Below are 17,638 nucleotides of genomic sequence, written 5' to 3'. Positions count from 1 at the left end.
CAGTAACAAGGCATATAGTGATGACAGTACAGTAATAAGGCATATAGTGATGACACAGTACAGCAATAAGGCATATAGTGATGACACAGTACAGCAATAAGGCACACAGTGATGTCACAGTACAGTGATAATAAACACAGCAAAATTACAGTACAGCAATAATGCACACAATGATGTCAATGTACAGCAAAAACTATACAAATAATGGTGGCACAATACAGGGATGCTGTATTGTGACACCACTATGAATGGTAATGTTACCGTATTAGGGATAATGCAGACATGTTTCAGCAAAGAGATGGCTCTACCCCTTTTGATATTCTTCCCTCTACTGGGATTTCCTCCATCTCGTACCCTGCTATCCTGAATGTGGCTCCTACCTGCTGCTTTACACATCACTTGGTCCACTGGAAATTATATTCTCACAATCTGCAGGCATTCTCTGCTGACTTTATCAAAGTTATCAGCATGACCCGTCCTACAATTGATATACTGCCTGTGTTTCCATGCAGCGGCCTGATTGCCGGGTGATCCTCAGTGCAGTTGCACGGTCAGTATGACCACTTTGACTTTTTCACTGTTATATTATTACTGGGTATCAAAAAGGACAATTTGTATAAAAACCATACAAAAATAAGGCCTTTTTATTCACCCAAAAAATTCTGTCTGTTAAACCAGCACATTTGATGCTTGACATTCACATTTCTGAGAGCTGGAGCTATATTCTGAGCTTTAACTGCGAAATTTGAATGTGATGATGCAAATCTCAGATGGATGCTCTAACACCAGAAAATACACTGGTCATCAAGAGGTTAAGCATGGTCCCTCATCCTTTGATTGTATTCTGCATTTCCAAAGACCCAATTGAAATAATGTTAATATAGACATAGTAGCAAACTAGCATATAAGGCCAGGGTTAGGTAGCAAATAATTGTAGCGATGGGGGTGGAGTTGGTAATGAGGTAAGTTGATATATATTTTTGGGGCTAATATGTTGTGTCATTTCTTGGTGTATACAATTTATCAATACTCTCAGATGGGGATCCATAGCCAAAACTAAGTGAATCTTAGAACTAATGCAAAGTCAAAAAACAAACAATATGGATATGGAAAACTATAAATTGTAACTATTTGGTCTTATTACAGAATGTTTTCTTTATTACATCTTTTTATAAAACGATTTCTTTAATTAACAATATTTTTAATTGATAAATATCTTAAAAATGTCAATCATTATTGTGTAACTTTTGCCCAAAAAAAAAAACAACAAATAATTCTGTGCTGTCATGATACATGATGTATAAAATAAATATTTCTGCATCTTAGAATCCATATTATTTCTACAGAACACAGGACAGATCATGACATCATACTGTACAGGAGAGGAGAATATCATGATCTGGAGACAATAGGCCAGACCCCAAATGAGCAAGAATCTTGGTGCAGGGAACCTGAAAATAATTTCCATCCACCACTCATTCCTTTATAACCCGAAACTTGATTTATTATTATATGTATTAATAATATTATTATATTTATTCTTATTATTTTTATTATAAAATCATAAGTGACAGAACTTTACCTTAGTTACCTCAGCCAAATCGAGGACCCATCTCCAATATTGTTTCCCGATTTAATTGATAAATTTGAAAACGTTCAATAAAAATCTAGTAAGGCCCCATGCACACGACCGTGCCCGCAATCACGGCCCGCGATTGCGGGCACGGCCGGCCGCTGACTGACAGCCGCATTTTCGGGCCGTGCATGGGAGCACGGGCCGCAAAATGCGAAAGAACGGACATGTTCCATAATTCCCGGAACATTTCCACGGCACTGACACCCTTCCGTAGTGCTACGGAAAGGTGTCAGTGTTCAATGAAAGTGAATGGCTCAGTTTTTGCGGACCGCAATATCGGTCCGCAAAAACGGAGGTTTTTTTACAGTCGTGTGCATGGGGCCTAAAGCAGATTTTTAATTTTATTTTTTGCATGCATTTAAACGTATTATTTCCTTTCCCTTTTGAAACAGAATAACTTCTCCTGTTCTTGCCTTATCAACGTAAGTATATTTATATTTCAGACTTGTTTACTACCTAAAATTGTGAGCTATTCACAAAGCAGGGTGTTTACAAATATATCAATGTCATTTTTAGTTTAGGAGACACGGGTCTTACGCTATAATCCTCAATGGACTTCAGAAGAACAAATATAGAATGTGGTTGGATTTTTTTCTTCCACCCCCCCCCCCAACTTTATTATTGAGCTATGAAATCAAATAAAACGTTCTGCGAAATTAGGATTGCCAGTTACCCCTTTTATCAAATAAGACTTCTCACACTAGCTCCTTTCCAGCATCTTATAGTCATTGGGTTGTCAGAAGATAAATCTAGTGCAAGACTAACAGACAGCTGTCATACTGGTACAGATAGAATGACTACATTGCTCAGCCCTTTAGTCATTGCCAGTGAAATGATCATCTCACATTTCATACCAAGGGGGATATGCAATGTGGTTAGTGTATGGGATTTTTTTATCATAAGGCCCCATTGCTACGCTTGCCCTCCCCTGGCAGAGTCTCACATGACACAGATCTGGCTAGTTAGCATGTCTGGAATGAGCGAGTACCTATCTCCGTGTCTGAGCTAGGTCCATAGATGTTGGTTCCCAGGTTGGAACATTACCTCATCCAACCTTGCTAGAGACAGAGTATATAAAGCAAGACTGTACTGAACTTGGAGAAGAAGGAGCTAACTTGTCTTCATTAAGGTTAACATCAGGAAAGGATATTTGAAGACTTCACAGGCAAAATGTTGCTGAAAGTAGAAGAATTGGTATGTTTATTTTCATTATATTAGCGATCACATTTGATTTATTGGCATTTAATCATAAATCAATAATATAAATATATCTGATAAAAATACAATATCATAAAATCTGGTGAGACAAAAACATTGTAGCCCATAGTTAACATATTTATTATTCATATAAAGAAGTTATTTACCATATTCTCTATATAATATATCTATTAACACTATGATTTAGGGATTTTAATTGTTAAAATGTATTTATTCTAAATATGTCGTTTACAGTAGATGTTCGAACTGTCATTCATGGCGGTAGATGCATTTTTTGGGTGATAAATATCAGTTCCTAACCTATGGTGTATCAGCTGTTGATATACATTTTTTGGTTATTTCAGAAATTTAGTGCAACTGAGCTTCTTTAAAAAAAATAACACCTACTGATTTCTAAACGGTTTCGAGTTTGGGTCTTTGCACTTTACTCAACATTAAAACATGTATACTGATAATAACAGGTGAAATAATGAGGACTTGTGACTTTTATAGACATGCATAGATACTATGAAATACATAGACTACTGAAAGGAAACTTTACTAAATACTCGTAGATATTAAAAGATTTATTCAATACCCCAACTTGATTTTGTTGTAGAGTTTTAGATGTCTAGGTTCCAATAAGCTTTCATGAAGGTCTTCTTTTAACATCTTAGTATTTGATATATTGACACTTGATATTGCATATCTACTCTTCACTTTACAAAGTGCCCTGGTTTTGAGTTGTGTAGAACATTACAAGGCATGGTCAAGCCATCTTAATATTTCAAGTGTAATAACACCTTTATTAATAGGTGACTGGAAAGAAAAGACAAAACAAAGACAGCGGAGATTTTGTGTCTGGAGAACATGGAGTATATGAAACGGCCGTAACCCTAGAAAAACAAGATGACTTGAGGACAACTTCAAAATCATTGGTTGGTCAAGAGGAAGAGAAACAAGCAAGACAGAAACAGCTCAAGGCAGAGGTAATGACATTACTCTGATCTCTGATGTCAAAGTATGACCTTCTAATGTATTCTCATTCTTAGTATCTCTATTCCTAGGCACTCAATATATCAATGTCACCTTCTAACATCATTCATTGAATGAATTATTATTCTACTGCAAGTGTATTCAAGGTCCAAAGTAAACGGCCAACTATGGAATTTTTCTATTCAACTACTATTGATCCTGCTTGGGTAATTTCTCTTAGAATAACAACAGGATATTATAATAGTCCTCTTTTTATTACTACTGAGATATGGCCCTCAGGTGGAACTACCGCTACTTACGCACCCAAAGTTGACGTTTTTACTTCTAAGTGGATCCAGATTTGACTAACAAAGTGCTTATATGAAGCTTGTTTGATGTTTACAAAAAAGCCCAATATTAGTGCTTGAATGGACCAAACCAATGCCTGTGTCAGATATCAATACAAAATAATGTAGGACATACAATGCCCACTTCCAAAAAATTTATTCTTCTGTTCACATCATATAAACCTGATCTACTGATTTGTATTTTGCATTTAGATCCTTAAGAAGAAACTAGATGAACGGCCAAAACTTGACAACTTGGAAGATCTGCAAACTATAATAAAGCTGAAAAAACGAAAAAGATGTAAAAAAGTAAAAGTACTGGTGGTGAAGGAACCAGAACCTGAGCCAGTGGTAAGTGTTTGAGTGTGGAATCCTATACAAATCATGTAAACTTCACACTAGAAAAGTAATATAAAATGACATCTCTCGTTTAGATTGAACATGTGGATGAAGGGACATTCTTAAAAGCTGCCCTGGAAAACAAGCTGCCAATAGTCGAAAAATACTTGGCTGATGGTGGTGATCCAAATGCCTGTGATGAGGTATTGTGCTTGTTTTCTCTTTTGTTAAACTAAACACAGTTTTAAAATAGAAGCTGGCAAGTCACAGCATCCCAATTGGCACCGAGCTACAATTTGCATCATGCCTGGCATGCCAGTGATCAGTCCAGCTTCATGGAAGTTGCAGTTCAGCAACAGCTGAGGTACAGATGACGGCTAAGAATTGTACCAGTCATGACAACAGCATGAAGACGAATCACACATACAGGACCTACATAATTCATAACTTTATATGGGAAATTCTGAGTGTGTACATACTGTCACAATTCGTGGGTATGTGGACCCACTAGGCCGCACCGCCGTGGTGGACTAGCCGGAGGCCAAACAACAGTTTATACAAAGTCCTAGTACAAGAGGACTCTAAGGCACAGGATCAAATACAGCACAGGATACAGGTAGAGGGGGCACGGAAACAATGGGAACAGGATAACACTAAGGGACCATTTCCTAAGACTAAGAGCCCTTTTTATAGTCCATGGTGATCATGGGCTAATTGGTAACTTTTTACATGTGCCTACGGGACACAGCAGAGCGGAGCGGAAGTGAGTGCTGGAGTCTCCTAGGAAGGAGATGTCGGCCAGCACTCACAAGTCCATGGCCGCAGCCGTCGAGGGATAAGTTTCCACTTTACTCAGAGTATTTGACCAAAGAGTGTACTCAAGCTTGGGACTGCTATCATATATAAACAGTTGTATGCTATGTATTTGTGATTTTTGTAATCAGATATAAGAAGAAAAGTTATCATCAATTTGTTGCAATAGACCTGCAAATACTTGTACAGACGCAATTGCTGTTTAATGGAGTGATAAATCAGAGGCGTAACTAGCTATGGTGGGGCATATGCCAGGTGGTTTGCCAGCAAGCCACTTTTCTATGGCTATTTAGATAATGGGCTAGTGCAGAAATCGGAATATTTGCTCTCCAAAAAAAAAGACTAGCTATGACTCCGTATAAACTTCGATTTATGGTAAGAATATGATGTTTTAGCCCAATGGAAACCTGTTCAACGATCCAAAAATGTATAGGATGTGCTTGAAATGTATTCTAGTTCAATAGCTATCGTCTCTATAGTCATAATACAAAGTATTTCCCATATGGGACAATGCAAAAATTATATATTTTGCAAAGATTGGATTGCTAAGAGCCATTTTTGGCATAAAGTTTTCGGGCAAACTTTTTGACATTGACTAAATATTGGATTATCCATGCCTATTGGTCCTTTTTAAAAAGGTATGAACAACGTTGGCAACATAAACTCTAGAGATCACATTAGAGAATTTTAAGCTAAATTAACTATCATGCAAATGTAATCAGAATATGTTCTAACATGTGCTGACAAGCTACCGATAATGGACGGATATGGAGAGGAAATACTCCTCTGTTGAACATGCAGTCAGACTCTTTTTGGCTTAAAGTTTCATACGACTGCCAGCGGAAAAACCCACCTTGACAGATCAATGTTCTAGCATATTTTACAAATAGATATTGAACTCCAACTACCGACCTACAGTTGGCTGTAGCCAGACCGGTCATAGTGATCACAATGTTTCTTTAAGGCCTCATGTACATGGCAGAGCCTGCATGGCAGCACATGGGAGTCCCTACGGCTCTATACTTCCGAGCTGTGGTCCCATGCCATTGTATGCTACCTTCATTTTATTTCTGTTGATTCCAATATGAAATGGACAGACAAAACTAAGCCTGAAACCGTATGAAATTTGAGGCATACGGAGGTATAGTATAGCTATATTGACCCTATAGGTGCCATAGTACAACTCAGACATTGCACAGAGCTGTTCATAGAACGCTCGTTGCCAATAATTGCCCTGTGTAAACAGGGGAACGATAAGCAGATGGATGAGCAAACGCTCGATCATCTGCTGATTGTATAGTTTTAAAAAAGTCAAATATTATCGTTGTCGGCAGCACATTTCCCTGAATAAACTAATAATAATATATGGGGATTAGCGATCGGAGTAACGACCGCTCGTCCCCATCCATAGCTCCGTGTGACAGGAGCAAATGAGCGCCGATCAACAATGTCTTGTTGATCGGCGCTCGCTGCACCGGCCAAATATCGGCCGGTGTAAAAGGCCCTTTACTATACAGAATTTTACAAGTACCATTGTATTATAATATTACAAATATAAAGAGGTGCTAAATGGCAATTGTTTCTCAAATATGGAATTGACATATTAACTGGTTCCCGACCGCTGGCTGTATTTTTACGGCCAGCGGTCAGGGTCCTTAAAACCCGAGCCATAGACTCGGGTTTTAACTTGCTGCCCGCGCGATTGGGCAGCTGAATGTTGGATCTCCGGCTGTCAGTGACTGCCGGGGACCCTGAGGAGAAGATAGGAGCAGCTTTCGCTGCTTCTGTCTTCTCTGATCACTTGTACACAGCGCTCAATGAACGCTGTGTATAGGAATAGTGGCTGCGCCTCTGTCTCTATTCCTCCAGGTGATCATGTGACAGGTCACATGATCGCCGGGTGCCGTTAGTGACAGACTGCTGCTGGGTCTTACAAGACCCAGCACAGCCCTATTAGTGACAATCGTCACTATGAGAGGGCTGATTTCCCCTGTAACTGGGGCTGCTGTGCAGCTCCAGTTACAGTGGAAAAACATGGTGTAAAAGAAAGAAAAAAAATATATAAAGTTCCCCAAAGGTCTTTTTTGACCTTTGAGGGACAGACCATAGTAATAAAAAAATAGTAACGTAAAGTGGAAAAATGTTTTTAATAATAAATACACATAAAATACCCACCCCCCAAAAAAAAAAAAACGTTCCCCCCCGCCAATCATTTTTGTAACGCTTACGCTGACCCAATTACTCTAATATAGACATGTAATATATTAAAATTTATGGTAGACAATGACGATCACAAATAAAAGGTCTATTTTAGGGTAAAACTGTGTTATTACCAAAAAAAATAGCTGAAACGTAAAAAAGCTTATTTTTTTACTATTATTTTCAAACTTTATGAATAAAAATTCTAAAATAACAAAAAAGGTGTGTATAAAAACGATAAAAAAAGAAACCTGCATTGTCTACTGAAAAAACGTCGCAAAAATCACGTCGTTAGCCCGACAAATAAAAAAGTTATAGCCATTTAACTAACACGTGCTAAAAATGGCTAAACGGTGTCTGGTCCTGAAGGCGCAAAATAGCCCGGTCCTGAACTGGTTAATACTGTATGACAAAATTCATCTAATTTATGTGCCTATGTCCATCGTTGTAATGTTTTTATCATCATCTCAACAGTACAGACGTACCGCGCTGCACAGAGCATGCTCAGAAGGACACCTTGCCATTGTCGAGAGGTTAATTGAAGCTGGAGCTGTTCTTGAATTCCGCGACATGGTATGTGAATTTTTCCAACACACACAATGAAAACCGCCACAACAGAGCGGCTAGAGTAAAGATGGAGATTTCACTGGAAAATGTCGCTAGATTACAAACAATAATCTATTGAAACAAAGCTGAATTTTACAATGCTCTGAAATGAGAAAATAACAGATAATGGACAAGCTCTTCAGTGACCTCCTGCTAGTAAAGTGCACTGAATGCCACTTCCTTTCCCCTGCAATTATATACAGAAAGAACTAAATTCTGACACCATTTAGTCACAAAAAGATCAAATTAGAAATGCATTTAATGCTTTTTCATCAAGGGAAATATAACCTGGGTAGCAATTCGTTTCTAATACTGGAGAACAATGCCTAATGTTTTAGGTAATTCTAAGAATGTAGCTGTCAAAAAAGAAAATACAAAAACAGCAACAGCGCCACCTAAAGATTTGCGATTTGAAAAAAGGGTCTGCTTTTCCCTCAAAAACAGTGCCACTCTTGTCGAAAGGCTATGCCTATTATTGCAGTTCGTACCCATTTAAGTTGGCTGAGCTGCAATACTAGACACAGCCCATGGGCAAGAGTGGTGCTGTTTCTGGGGGGGAAAAAAGAATCACTTTTTTTTTTTTCCAATCCCAGACATTCCCTTTAATAATGTTGTACTTGCCCTATGGTGAAATCTGTGTCAAATGTATCAGCGATATTGGCTTAGTAATCAGCACTGAGTTCACATCCAATCAGGGTAAAATCAGTTTTTTTTTTATGTTCAACCAGTGAGCAATAGAATAAGAAATGCAAACCACAAGGAGACTCTATCACTTTCATTATTACGGTTATTTTTTACACACGCATGAAGTAAAACATGTGACTTATCTCTTGCGCTCTAAATTTAATATGTACATACAGGAAGTTTGCAGGAAATGTACAGGGGATTTTATAACGGGGCAAACAGCAATATATTTCCCATAAATAATAATAGAGACCTGATCATACAGAAACGAGGGTAAAATCGATATCCATTGATCGTTTTACATAATCCTTCCAATATCTGATAGATCATTTTATTTACCTTTCCTGTTTATTGATATATAGAGCATAAAGGACGCGTGGTCAGTGGTAATATTGCCTATTGCGGGGGCCGACGGTTAAATATGGCAGCCAGGTAGCCAATAGAGGTCCCCATGACTGACTGCCATGTGTAGATGTCTTTTAGGCATGGCCTAAGGGTACGTTCACGCGCTTAACCAAAAAACGTCTGAAAATACAGAGCTGTTTTCAAGGGAAAACAGCTCCTGATTTTCAGCCGTTTTTTAATCAAACTAGTGTTTTTCACGGCCGTTCTTGGAGCTGTTTTTCTATAGAGTCAATGAAAAACGGCTCCAAAAACGTCCCAAGAAGTGACATGCACTTCTTTTTCGCGGGCGTCATTTTACATGCCGTTTTTGGACATTGATGCATAAAAAAACGCCCCGTCGGAACAGAATGGCGTATTTCCCATTGAAATCAGTGGTCAGATGTTTGTAGGCGTTCTGCTTCCGATTTTTCCGCCGTTTTTTGGGACGTTTACGGCACAAAAAACGGCTGAAAATAGCCCGTGTGCACATACCCTAAGGGAATAAATGGCCAAAAAATCAGAAGCAGAACGCCTCCAAACATCTGTACATTGATTTCAATTGGAAAAATGGCGTTGTGTTTCCGAAAGGGTGTTTTTTTATGCAGCCGTTTTGATAAACGCGTAAAAAAAAAATTCCTGTGTAAAAGTGTGCATGTCACTTCTTGAGCTGTTTCTGGAGCCGAGTTTTTGGAGTGAAAAACGCGAGCGGTTTAAAAAACAGCTGAAAATCAGGAGCTGTTTTCCCTTGAAAACAGCTCCGTATTTTCAGATGTTTTTGATTTTGTGTGTGCACATACCCTAAGGGTATGTTCACACAGAGTGTTTTCAGCCGTTTTTCGAGCCGTAAACGTCCCAAAAAATGGTTGATAAATAGGAAGCAGAGTGCCTCCAAACATCTGCCCATTGATTTCAATTGGAAAAATGGCGTTCTGTTCCGACGGGGCATTTTCTACGGCCGTGGAAAAGAAGTGCATGTTGCTTCTTCAGCCGTTTTTGGAGCTATTTTTCATTGACTCTATAGAAAAACAGCTCCAAAAATGGCCGTCAAAAACGCGAATTTGATTAAAAAATGCCTGAAAATCAGGAGCAATTTTCCCTTGAAAACAGTTCTGTGTTTTCAGACGTTTTTTATTTTGTGTGTGCACATACCCTAAGGGTATGTTCACACGAGGGCGTCCGTTACGGCTGAAATTACGGGGATGTTTCAGCCTGAAAACATCCCCGTAATTTCAGCCGTAACGGCATGTGCAGGCGCTTGAACGCCGCGTCAATTAAGGCCGTAATTGGCGCTGCTATTCATTGGAGTCAATGAATAACGGCTCCAATTACGGCCAAAGAAGTGACAGGTCACTTCTTTGACGCGGGCGTCTATTTACGCGCCGTCATTTGACAGCGGCGCGTAAATATACGCCTCGTGTGAACAGACAAACGTCTGCCCATTGCTTTCAATGGGCAGATGTTTGTCAGCGCTATTGAGGCGCTATTTTCGGGCGTAATTCGGGGCAAAAACGCCCGATTTACGTCCATAAATAGGCCGTGTGAACATACCCTAAGGGTATGTTCACACGGCGGGGGTCCGTAACGGCTGAAATTACGGGGATGTTTCAGCCTGAAAACATCCCCGTAATTTCAGCCGTACCGGCATGTGCAGGCGCTTGAACGCCGCGTCAATTACGGCCGTAATTAGCGCTGCTATTCATTGGAGTCAATGAATAGCGGCTCCAATTACGGCCAAAGAAGTGACAGGTCACTTCTTCTACGCGGGCGTCTATTTACGCGCCGTCATTTGACAGCGGCGCGTAAATATACGCCTCGTGTGAACAGACAAACGTCTGCCCATTGCTTTCAATGGGCAGATGTTTGTCAGCGCTATTGAGGCGCTATTTTCAGACGTAATTCGGGGCAAAAACGCCCGAATTACGTCCGTAAATAGGCCGTGTGAACATACCCTAATAGTTACCTGTTGGTTTTTCACTGACAAGGCACTAATGAATTGGAATTGGTATTCCAATGCATTATTTGCTAAAAGTAAAATTCCGCTAGTGGGAAAAAAAAATTGATAAAATTGTTAAAAAAAATTTACAAAATTAAGAATGAACACGGTTTTTCAATAAAAATAGCATTTATTGAACAAAAAGTAATAAAAGATAAAAAAACTGAATGACGGAGTTGCTTTTCTTTTGGATTACCCCCTCAAAATGCATAAAAGTTAAATGGTAATATAAATATATGTACCCAAAAATGGTGCTATTGATAAATACAACTCATGTTCCAAAAAACATGTATGGAAATAGAAAATAAAAAGTGAGGCAAAAAGAAAAAAATTCCTGCATCTTGAAGGTGCACATTGACTGCGTCCTAAGGCCGGATTCACACGAGCGTGTGCGTTTTGCGTGCGCAAAAGGCACTTAGCAGCTCCGTGTGTCATGATCATATGATGCGCAGCTGCGTGCTTTTCGCGCAGCCGCCATTATTATAACACTCCGTTTGGATGTTTGCAAACAGAAAAGCACGTGGTGCTTTTCTGTTTTAATTCATCCTTTTCACTGCTGTTGCGCGAATCACGCGCGTCCCACAGAAGTGCTTCCGTGTGCCATGCGTGGTTTTCACGCACCCATTGACTTCAATGGGTGCATGATGCGTGAAATACGCCCAAAGAACGGACATGTCGTGAGTTTTACGCAGCGGACTCAGGCTGCGTAAAAATCACGGACTGTCTGCACGGCCCCATAGACACATCTAGGTCTGTGTGAGGCGTGTGAAAATCATGCGCGTTGCACGGACGTATTTAACGTTCGTCTGTATAAGCCCTAAGGGCGATATAATACACACACAAGATAAAGCGACATCCCAGCTTTTTGTTTCGATCTATGAATCACATGGGTAGATATAAATTTAAGCATCTCATTTAATATAATCTCGTTTCTTCTCAGCTTGAATCCACCGCAATCCATTGGACCTGTCGTGGTGGAAGTGTTGATGTTTTAAAATTACTACTTAACAAAGGAGCAAAAATCAATGCAAAAGACAAGGTAGGCAACAGAGTGGCATGAAAACCCATATATGCCAGGCGTATAAACATTCATTGGCTGCACACTAAGCTGCTGTCACAGGGCCGGAACGCGGGTGCATTTTAGCATCCATATTATGGCCACAATACCTGGACCTCCCGCGATTCTCCTGAACCGGACTAAGACCATCATAGGAACCCACTGTGATAGTTGCAGGGATGTATGCCATGATACCCTACTTTGGCAGCTTTGAGGGCTCTCAGAGGCAATGAAAAAACATCTCCAAAAACGGCCGTGAAAAACGCTAGTTTGATTAAAAAACGGCTAAAAATCAGGAGCAGGTTTCCCTTGAAAACAGCTCCATATTTTCAGCCGTATTTTGATAACCGTGTGAACGTATCCTAAGGCTGGGTTCACACGAGCATGTTACGTCCGTAATGGACGGAACGTATTTCGGCCGCAAGTCCCGGACCGAACACACTGCAGGGAGCCGGGCTCCTAGCATCATAGTTATGTACGACGCTAGGAGTCCCCTGCATCGCTGCAGGACAACTGTCCCGTACTGTAATCATGTTTTCAGTACGGGACAGTAGTTCCAAGGAGAGGCAGGGACTCCTAGCGTTGTACATAACTATGATGCTAGTAGCCCGGCTCCCTGCAGTGTGTTCGGTCCGGGACTTGCGGCCGAAATACGTTCCGTCCATTACGGACGTAACATGCTCGTGTGAACCCAGCCTAAGGCCCTGTTCACACTGAGTATTTTGCAGGCAGAAAATCTGCCTCAAAATTCCGTCTGGAATTTTGAGGCAGATTTTTACCTACCTGCACGCCCTTTGCCGTGTTTTTGGCGGGGTTTTTCGGTCGCAGGCAAAAAAAACACTGCAAAAAAAGCTTTCTCTGCCTCCCATTGATGTCAATGGGAGGTCAGAGACGGAAACGCCAGAAGAAAGGGAATGTCTCTTCCTTATCCTGAAAGCGTTTTTTCCACCCGCGGGGAAAAAAAACACTTCCGCCTCCCATTGAAATGAATGGGAAGCGATTTTGCCCATTTTTTGCCATGTCAAAAAACTCAGTGTGAACAGGGACTAAGGGGCCTTTCCTGGTAACATTTTGCTTCTTTACAGAAGTTCCATATTTCCAAACCAGGATGATGGGAACCAAAATTGTTCTCTTTTTTTCCAATCCTGACTTTTGATCTTGAAAATTACATTAGTGAAAGTGAGGATCAGTTGTGTGGTAGAACAACTAGGGGCTCAGGTAATTTGCAAATGCTATGGCCCCAGGTTTGGAAATGTACGTCTTCCAAGCTTCTGACATCTTCTGGTTTCTTCAATGCATCAGACACTGTATTTCGGTGGATATATCTTTTAGGCTGGGTTCACACAACCTATTTTCAGGCGTAAACGAGGCGTATTATGCCTCGTTTTACGCCTGAAAATAGGGCTGCAATACGTCGGCAAACATCTGCCCATTCATTTGAATGGGTTTGCAGACGTACTGTGCAGACGACCTGTCATTTACGCGTCGTCGTTTGATAGCTGTCGAACGCTGACACATAAAATGACTGCCTCGGCAAAGAAGTGCAGGGCACTTCTTTGCAACGTAATTTGAGCCGTTCTTCATTGAACTCAATGAAGAGCAGCTCAAGATTTATGAGCGTCACAGACGCCTCATATATTACAAGGAGGAGTATTTGCGGCTGAAACGAGGCAGCTGTTTTCTCCTGAAAACAGTCTGTCATTTCAGACGTAAATGCCTGCTATCGTGTGAACATACCCTTAAAGATTACCTGTCACCTCTCCGGACAGGTCTGATTTAGTAAAGACTTGTATTCCCCATATATTATGATTCCGGAACATCTTTTCTAAGAACTCAGCATTTTGCCGTTCCACTGCGATTCTTCCTTGAAATGTATGAATAAATTGACAACTGGGTGTTATCAGTTGGGGGTGTGTCCTTACAGTCTGTCCAATCAGTGCTCACTCTCACACTGTGTAGGGAGACGCCCCTTTAACAACAGGAATGGTAACACCCAGTTGTCAATTTAGTCATACATTTCTAGGAGGAATAACAGATGAACGTTACGGGGGAGAGTTCTAAGAAAAGATGCTCCGGCCTTGTTATTTCATGGGGAATACGAGTATTTACTACAACAGACATGTCAGGATTGTTGACAGTTCCTCTTTGAATTGTAATATTTCATAACTTGATCTTGTCCATTACTACATATGTGCCTCTGATACGACTCCAGGCCATTTGGGATAGTGCTATAGAATACGGTTTTATACTTCTATAATGCTTTCCCTTACTCAGCCAGATGGTGTTACAGTTCAAAACGTAGAACTCTGAAAATAAATGCTCATGGGTTTTCATACCTAGTTATTTATACATGTGCAAACTCATGTGCTATGGATATGTCACAGCATCTAACGGTCCAACGACCCAGGTACAATTTGGTCATGCGACTTTCTGCTCTTTCCGTCTCTGCAGTTGTTAAGTTCTCCCCTACACGTCGCAGTCAGAACAGGACAGTATGAGTGCGCAGAACATCTCATTGCATGTGAAGCAGACATAAATGCCAAAGACCGGGTGAGAAGATTCTCATTTTCTAATCTCATGATTGTAGACTGGGAGTTTATTCACGAAAAACTTACCTGCAGTGACTCATATAAAACTATTACATTGTAACAGTATGTTAGACACTGAGCGGAATGCTTTACTCTATTGCTCTGTATAACTCTGCCTCTCCACATAAAGAAGCTTTCCCCTATCTAATGTCACATTTAGATACCCTGAATAATGGGGTAAATGGCTAGACCCATTTTGGGCTCATCATCGTTTTTTCCAAAAACAGCGCCACTCTTGTCCATGGTCTGTGTCTGGTATTGCAGTTCAGCCCATTCACTTGATCAAGGCTCAACCATAGGCAATAGTAACTTTTTTCTTTTCTAATCTCATACCATCCCTTTAACTTTAGATTTCTATAGGAGATATGGGAATCTACGAATCAGAGCCCAATAGGTTTGGTTCTCCACTGATCACTTGTTTACACTTTTTTAGCGGATGCGTGAGGTTTATAGCTCACAAACCAATGACATTTTCTCAAAAGTTTAAAATGTCAGAAAATAGTGAAACTGGAGAATCCCTTTAAATTATTTACTGCACCATGTTTGAAGGCAAGAACCATCTTCCACTTCAGAGTAACAATAATGACACAATTCCCATTCCACCATGGTGTCCAGCTCTCTTTGTATTCATTCTGCTGCCTCCCTCTCAGTTCACACATCTATGATATTTAGTGTACCTCGATATATAATGAGATCGTTTCACTCTGTGCAGCTGAATGAACTGAAAGGTCACTACAGGCAAAAGCTATACACGGTGTTCTGTATACTGCAGGATCTGAGGGGGCGGTGCATGACAAAGGGATTCTCTCTGGGTTTTTTGTTTATCATGAACCGCTCCCTCTAACTTTGCACAAGGCATTACACAGTGCATCAGTTTTGTTCAGTGTGACCCTTTAAAACACAAGATATTGGCAACAAATGATGACATATTTTGAAACCTCGTGTAACACCTTTATTATGGATTCTGCAGGAAGGAGACACACCGATGCACGACGGCGTGAGATTAAATCGCTACAAAATGATGAGACTCTTGATCCTGTATGGAGTCAACTTATCTGTTAAAAACTGTGTAAGTTCTACTTATAAATGTTTTTTGTACATCATTATTATTTTCCCTTACATAGACCTGGGGTATGTCCATACGAAATTTAATGGCACCATTTTGGGGTACATATAATGTACTGAATAACTTATTTTTGAAGGGGCTATGGAAAAAAACAGCAATTCCACCATTGTTTTCTGGTGTTTTTTCCCCCCGGCGTTCATCGTACGGTATAAATGGCATGTTACCTTTATTCTATGGGTTGTTACGGCGGTACCAAATTTATATACTGTAGGTTTCTTTTTACTACTTTTGCACAATGAAAACACATTTTTTTTGTTGTCACATTCCAAGAGCCGCAACTTTTTTCATTTTTCCATTGGCAAAGCTTTATGTGGGCTTATTAGTGGGATGAGCTGTAGTTTTTATTGGTACTATTTTGGGGTACATACCTCTAATTAATTGATCAACTTTTATTGCTGTTTTTGGGAAAGCAGATGAACAAAAAACAGCAATTCTGGCATTGCTTTTTAGATGTATTTATTTTCACAGCCTTCCCAATGCAGGATAAATCCTATAATGAAACATTTTCTAATGGAAAAAAAAAGTTTTTTTTTCACATTGGATTTTTTATTTCATGTAAACTATTTTGTAAAACAAATTTAAAGTCTCACTACAGGACTTAAACATGCGATTGTTTGTTTGCTTCCATAATCCATGGCACAGCTCATGCACGGCGCGAAGTGGGAAGTTAAAAGGGGTTGCTCATATCAAAAACCACTTTCCATATGCCCTATTATACATGATTTGAAACACTACAAGGACTTTTCCATTTTTACATCTAACTGCAATACTTTTATATTGCTCCAACAGGCGGGAAAGACGCCAATGGAACTTGTCCTAAATTGGCAGAATGGAGCAAAAGAGATATTCAACAGCCTTCAGGACAAGTCATACAAGGGCTCTCCCATACAGAATTTCTGACAGAGCTGCCAGACAGTATCCCTCGGAGAAGGCATTGGCCAGGCACTCAACTTTTTGCTACATGCTTTAAGATAGGACTATTCCATATTTATTTGAAACTTCTTGCACTTTTTAATGTTTTATTGTATTTTTCAATGTATTTATCTTGTAGGCCTGGTATAACTATTGTGCTTTATACTAAATCCATGAAGGCAAAAAATTAGCAATAACAAACCCAAAGATTTTTTGCCTGATTGATACAGTTCTATTAACCTATATAGAGGACGCACATATTTATATGTCAGGTGTATGAGCAAATGCTCCACACTATGGAATTTTACCATTATGTTGGACTATAAAGATATGACTTACAGTGGGTAACGCCAGGAAGTACTCCTGGGTGCATGTTTGGAAATCTGAAGCTTCTGGAATGGGTTAGGCCCAATTTATTTGTCATCCTACCCAGCGAAGTTACTTAACCTATAACGGAGACAAATGAAACGTCAGTAAGCAGAGGGGTTTTATCTATTAAGCCGGTGATTAAGAAATGGACAACATATTTGCGTGGCTTCGGACCCAATATATTTTAGAGTTTGAACATGAGCACCAGATGTGTCCAGGGGAACACCGAGCTGGAATAAGACAAAACAAGAGATATTTTGTTGCCTTAAAACCCCTATATGTAGCTTGCAAGGAAGGAATTTGTGTCACTGGAGTAGTTATTATTGTGCTTTCTCATTTTGGAGACAGTGTAGCAAAAAACATACACAATACTTTTTCTCCAGTTTCCAAGAAGCACATTGGATAGACCCCAC

General features: G+C 40.0%; 1 protein-coding gene across 1 annotated transcript; it reads left to right on the top strand.

Annotated features, from left to right (window-relative positions):
- The first annotated feature begins 2,749 nt into the window (after positions 1-2,749).
- ANKRD1 (ankyrin repeat domain 1) lies at positions 2,750-17,101 on the top strand. Its single transcript, XM_075841215.1, has 9 exons — positions 2,750-2,830; positions 3,649-3,822; positions 4,369-4,506; positions 4,590-4,697; positions 7,981-8,079; positions 12,114-12,212; positions 14,682-14,780; positions 15,789-15,887; positions 16,734-17,101. Exons 1-9 carry the CDS (start codon positions 2,807-2,809, stop codon positions 16,842-16,844), a joined length of 951 nt encoding a protein of 316 aa, XP_075697330.1. The 5' UTR covers positions 2,750-2,806; the 3' UTR covers positions 16,845-17,101.
- Positions 17,102-17,638: the final 537 nt, after the last annotated feature.

The sequence above is a fragment of the Rhinoderma darwinii genome, chromosome 11 (genome assembly GCF_050947455.1).
Source record: "Rhinoderma darwinii isolate aRhiDar2 chromosome 11, aRhiDar2.hap1, whole genome shotgun sequence".
Classification (NCBI taxonomy): Eukaryota; Metazoa; Chordata; class Amphibia; order Anura; family Rhinodermatidae; genus Rhinoderma; species Rhinoderma darwinii.
Note: the sequence above shows the minus strand (reverse complement) of the source record. Positions and strands in the feature narration are given on the sequence as shown.